At 30.6% G+C, this 6,359-nt stretch overlaps 1 protein-coding gene across 1 annotated transcript; it reads right to left on the reverse strand.

The window, feature by feature from the left end:
• Nucleotides 1–220: 220 nt before the first annotated feature.
• LOC129961110 (uncharacterized) lies at nt 221–4,605 on the reverse strand. The gene is made up of 2 exons (XM_056074940.1): nt 4,310–4,605; nt 221–3,587 (listed from the first exon to the last, which is right to left on the reverse strand). The coding sequence occupies exon 2, from the start codon at nt 3,514–3,516 to the stop codon at nt 2,431–2,433; it is 1,086 nt and encodes a 361-aa protein (XP_055930915.1). The 5' UTR covers nt 3,517–3,587; nt 4,310–4,605; the 3' UTR covers nt 221–2,430.
• Nucleotides 4,606–6,359: the final 1,754 nt, after the last annotated feature.

A 6,359-nucleotide genomic window follows, 5' to 3' on the forward strand; every position in this document is an offset into this window, starting at 1 on the left:
GTACTTTTTAAGCCCTTTTCATGCCGCTATGCACTCTGATGTAACCATAAAATAAATATTATAAATATACATATAATTATATTATATATTAATAATAAATATATTTTCAAACTTTAAATATATGTATTCATCATATTACAAAAGAGAAAATTGTATTTTTTCGTTTTAAATCAATGCATTTTAACATAAAGGTGTAAAAGGACACAAACATAGTATATGTAAACATTTTATTTTTTTCTTTTGACAAATAAGCTTATATTGCAATCACAACAAAATACTAACATATTTTACAGAATAAATCTTGACCACATTTATAAATATGCAGCATAATATCCATGCTAATTTTAATTTAATTACAAAATTAAGTAGCTTTTGTGTCGAAATGGACCCACACACAACAGCAGGATTATATAACAAGGTTGTTATTAGAGTCAGAATCATTCTCAAAATTTTCATAGCACATCAGCAAGACTATTGTATCCAATATATTTACATACATCACACATGTTTTCAAATAATTCTTTGGAACTGAATTTAAAAACTGAAAACTTTAGGTCTCAAAACAAACCTTATTTCAAACCACAGCAGTATGAGAGTGAAATCTCTGTATGTTTGACTCAGTGAAAAGAATCTCTTAATACTAAACAAATAAATATTTTAAAATTCCATTAAAAAATATTATACTTACATAATCAAATGATTATTATACTAGTTATCAAATTAGTATAAAAACATATATCCCATTAAAAAGAGGAAAAAAAATCATACATTCCTTTAAAATTTAAAAAATTGCAGCACAAAAAACATAGTTTAAAAAAAGCCATGAGCAATAAAAAAAATGAAATATAATTTTAGAATAAAGCTCACACATCTAGAATTATGTTTAATTGAATTAAATTGAATCCAAATTTATCTATACAATTTTTACTAGCATGCATAAAGAAAATATTTTATCTGTAATCAAAAACAGGGCATTTCTTCCCAAAGCAGATGAGAATCATGTAATATAATTTATATCGAAAATCATGCAAAATTTTCAATTATCTAAGATTTAAATCAATTCTGTAAGACATCAATAATTAATATTGACCATAAAATAGTGGATGAGATAATAAAATGCACCATTACTAAATTGGTGTGAAGAGTGACTTATTTTCATAAATTTCAAGAATAAAAATACATAAATATGTACTCAAACCGATAATTAATATCTTTCATTTGTTAAACCAAGTACCACAAATATTGTCTTGGACAAACCAAAAGATAATATTTAAAATAAATCTTTTATACATTTATTCTTCGAAATTTGCTTTTCTATTTTTCAAAAACAAAGGAATTCTTTCAGTGAAATAAATAGAGTAATGCTTAACACAACCTTCAATGCTGCCAAATATCATTCATGTCAATATTATATGCAGTCGAATTTCCAAAGCAATATTGCTATAAACTATCATCATGACATTTAAAACATAATGCAATCATACATATTTAATATAAGAATGTATTTAATAATGGAATTTTTATTACTGCAATTTTTAGCAAGATAGAATAAAAAAAAAATGACATATTAAATTAGTGGAAATTTTTTTTTCACACAATATGAAAAAAAGTAAATTCTAAAACTTTGAACACTTAACAAACAAATGCCTAAAGTTATTTTTTCATGTATGATATAAAACTTTGTATTGCATTATATACAAGGAGATTATCTTATTTACATTTTAAAAAAAGACATTATTTTAGCAAAAAGAGTTAGTTCAACAGTTACTGCCATATCTAATGCTGGCCTGTTAGCATATAATTAATTTCTTTTCTTTTTTGAATCTAAATTGGAATTGACAGGTTAATCAAAGTTATGTTTTCTCATTATCCTTATTGAATCAAAACATAAATTACTTTTGTGGGAGAGTTAACAGCATGCCTTTGCCTTGAAGTGATTTGGGCTTCTTTCCCAAAAGTCCATAAAAAGTTGTTCATAATAAAAATCCTGCTTCTTCACTTTGTATGAGAAGAGAGTAAGTAGTACTCTTCAAAAAGAGGATAATCAATAAAATTCCACATCTTTCCCACAATTTGCAGAAAGAAATTCTGCAGCAGCCAATTCAAATAGAGAAGAAAGAGTTTGGGAGCCTCTGTCCTAAATATTTACACTTTATCTTCTTTATTTGCTCCATACACACACAGAAAAGTAAATCATTAGATGTAGTCTTTGTTATAGAGGAAAGAAATTTCTTCCTGTCTTGTGGCTGCAAGAACGGAAAGAATGCACTGAAGGTATACGTTGGATATCGTTCATAAAGATCAAGGTATTTATGAGCATCCTTTATCCATTGAACCCCATATCTACGGTGCATCCTTCATCTCCTTTAAAAAAAAAAGAGTTAGTTAAACAGCTATCACCATATCCAATACCAGCCAGTTAGCATGTAATTAATTTCTTTTCTTTTTTGAATTTAATTTTAAATTGGCATTATAACGTTTTTTCCTCATCCTTACTGATTCAAAACAGAAATAAATTTGGCGAGAGAGATATTGGCTTGCATTTGCCTTTTCTTTGAAGTCCTTTGGACTTTTTGCAAACATATCCACCAAAAGTTGTTCATAATCGAAATCTTGCTTCTTCACTTTGTATGAGAATATAGTATGTAGTACTTTTTCAAAAACAGGATAATCAATAAATGGCCACATCTTTTCCACTATTTGTAGAAAGAAATTTTGCAGAGGCCAATTCAAATAGACAACAAGGAGTTTGAAAGCCTCCATCTTTAATATTTGCTCTTCTTCTTCTTTAGTTGCTCCATACATACATAAAAGAAAATCATCATTTGTAGTCTTTGTTATAGAGGAAAGAAACTTCTCCCTCTCTTGCAGCTGCAAGAAAGGAAAAAATGCACCAAAGGTACAGTTGGGATATTCTTCAGAAAGCTGTAGGTATTCTGGAATGTCCTTTATCCATTGAACCCCACATCCATCTTGCATCCTTCTAACCCAAAATCGTGTAAAGGGATTACCAGGTATTGACCATCTATCGCATACCTTCATTTCTGCCCACAAAGTCTGTATACTTTCTTCCAAAAAGTAACTGCATGCCCAATAAAACTTCCAAACGATATCAACATCTTTTTTTAGAACCAATTGCTGCATTGTTTTAATTCTGTCAATTGCCCCATCAGATTTCCATTGAAAGATTTCCTCTATATTCTTTAAACGCCATAAACCTTCATGGTCCGAATGCCATTCTGTAACAGCAGCATCCAAGCCTAGAATTGCCTGCACTACATTCTCTCTTAAATGTGCAGGAACGATAAGTAACTTTTCCTTTGCTTTATTTACCTTAGAGTTATAGTTAGCTTCATGAAATTTTTTCGGACCTAATCGCCTCATTTCTTTAAAGAGTGTAAAGCCAGTTATGGCATCAATATGTTTGGACAATATTAAAGCTACTTTTACCACAGAAAAGTGGAAAAGTGATGGCATGAATGGAATTACGAGTTTCGAATCAGTAGGTTCTGACATTGTTTAAAATAAATTTCTATGTGGAATAGGAATTATTTTTAAGAAAATCTTCTGTAAAATCTCAATGAAATCTGAAAAGAAAAAAAAAATCTTACGTATTTCCCATACAATACAAAATGAATATTTCATTGCAAGCATCTTTTTAATCAGTTAACAGAATCTGACATCAAACTTAGATTAAAGCTGCATTAAAGTGCATGATGAAAAAGTACTTAGTTTACAAATTGTTTTTCTTTTAAAATGTAACAATTAATACATCAATCTTGTAAAAAAATAATGCTATGCATGCAATAAATTATAGTAATCATAAAGACCATACTTGATGAAAGGGGAAAAAGTTCCAAAAATGTCTTTAGAATTTAAAATTGAAAGCAAATTGCATTCTAAGGTAATTATCAATAAACTGTAAACAACACCACATATTCTGACAGGTAATTTGTTTTAAATGTTTTGGTTCACAACTCATTAATGTATACAATATGGTCATTAAAACCATAATTTTTCTAGACTCACATTCAAAGTTTGTGTGCATTTCTGAAAATAAATTTCATTTGAAAATTAAACTATTCTGAATTTGCAAAAATTTTTGTTATATCCTGACTAAATAACCATAACTTGAATCTGGAAAAATATGAAAATTTCACTTTATACATTCAACAATTATTATATATATATATATATATATATATATATATAGAGAGAGAGAGAGAGAGAGAGAGAGAGAGAGACAGAGAGAGAGAGAGAGAGAGAGAAAGAGAGAGAGAGAGAGAGAGATCATTAAACATAATATTACCAATTTGTCTCAGATTTACAATGGAGAGTAGGGATGTCCATTTCGGGCCTTTTTTAAAAAAATTCTTACCTAAATTTTAATTTAAAATTAAGAGGAATTTTGACATTGTCCATTAAAAATTTCGAAAACATTGCATTAAGAAATGATTGTTACAGAATCTTAAAATTTTAACATGTATAGTTTGAATGAAATTTTAATATAAAATTTTCATTGCAATAAACTCAACATATTTACGTCAACAATGAAAACTCATATGTTATGACAGAGAACTCTACTTTCGTTTTCGGACCAGTTTATTCATGACGCTATTCCACTTATATCAAAACGTGGTTGCCAGATTCCATATTGGAATAAGATGCAACAGATAAAGGAATTATACAACTTATTAAAATTGGCAACAAAATAATTGTATTTAGTGGAAATTTGCCTAAAGTAATACAAAATGAAAACAATAAATATACTTAATACAATGAAATAATAATATGCAATATATGAAGATAATATACAATATTTGGCGGTACGGGATGTGCTAGGATAGATCCTGGGAACTTGAGATTTGCAGTCCAGTAACAAAACCAGGATACAAAAGCGTACGCTCATGCAGTGTAGTTGTTAACTGTCTTATATGCTATTCACCACAGTACTGTCTCTCCAGTGAGTCGAACGATATGACTGTTGACTGTTGATGTATTTGTTAGTAGCTGTTTTTTTAATGGGCCTATCCAGTTGAATAGCGAGTGTGTGTGGGTGAGTGATTGCCGATGCTGCTGCGCCAAGTGAGTCTGGCGACTTTTGATTGATGCGTCAAGTGAGTCTGATGACTTTGGTTGCGGGTAGATGGCGCCACAACAGCTGTACGATGTTGAAGGTTCATTGTCCGACGTCACCAATTTGGCAGTATGGTATGTGCTAGAATAGAATCTGGGACCTTGTGGTTTGCAGTCCAGTATATAAACCAAAATACAAAAGCCTACGTATACATATAACGGGGATTTCCCGGGCGAAGTATTAATATAGAGTGTATTAGAGAAAGTAGATAGGTGGCGCTTTAGAATAACATGAATGTAAGATGGCGATGTACGATCACTACAAATACATCTTAACTGTCGCGTCCGTGAGCGAAATTGTATACAACTCATCTTCGGAGTTTCTTGTCCTAAAAGAGAAAGAGAACAACTAGAACTTCTACTTCTTTCTTGTAAATATTGTGAATAAAGAGTGTTCGTTATATAAATACGAGTTTTTCATTTGAAAGAGTAAAAGTATCTTTGAAGTAATTAAGATATTATTTACCCATAATTTGAACGTGTTCACTTGTGATAAAAGATCCTATCTTATTTTACGAGTCAAAAGAATCTGCTGATCCAGCGTTTTTTAGTAATTTGAAGTTAGTTTCAATTTGTGTATTACTGAATGCTGGTACAACATTAACTAATAATAAATAATGGTATTAAAGTAATTAATTTAATTTACAGGTCCAATCGTTTCACTGGAACAATTCGTCATCCACACCGCGTTTTTTCACAGTCTGTAATTGTTATTTAGGAAAAGCCTCAGATTGACAAGTTGGCTCGTTTGAAACAGTGCTCACATAATCAGCATCATCAATGATATCAGAAGCATCTTCAACTTTTTTAGGTACATTTTTGGGCATATCAAGAGAATTTATTTCCAAAGGGAAAATTCGCTGAATTGGACGAATAATTTCTCCACTAGGCACACGTAATTTGACAACTTGTTCGACGCTGTCTTTGCCTTCAAATAGTTCGATAACACGTCCCAAAGGCCAGTTTAATCCATCGAGCGCCTGCTGTCTAGCTTAAGAATTTTCAAAATAAAGTCAAATAAAATTTCAGTCAAGATAAAGGTTGAACACAATCTGCTAGAAAAGAAATTCGCAGAACGTTCGTAAACCGGCCTGGTATGTTTTTGCTTTCCCCCGACCATTAACAACAGGGGGTAAACTTTCCCGCGTCTCGACTATCACGTCCCCCTAAACACCGGGGATTTTGAATAGTACTGACTGATCAATCAAGTAATAAATCTGTCG

The sequence above is a fragment of the Argiope bruennichi genome, chromosome X2 (assembly GCF_947563725.1).
Source record: "Argiope bruennichi chromosome X2, qqArgBrue1.1, whole genome shotgun sequence".
Classification (NCBI taxonomy): domain Eukaryota; kingdom Metazoa; phylum Arthropoda; class Arachnida; order Araneae; family Araneidae; genus Argiope; species Argiope bruennichi.

Excerpts from the sequence above, each read along its gene's own strand:
- LOC129961110 (XM_056074940.1), bottom strand. The coding sequence starts at position 3,516 with ATGTCAGAACCTACTGATTCGAAACTCGTAATTCCATTCATGCCATCA.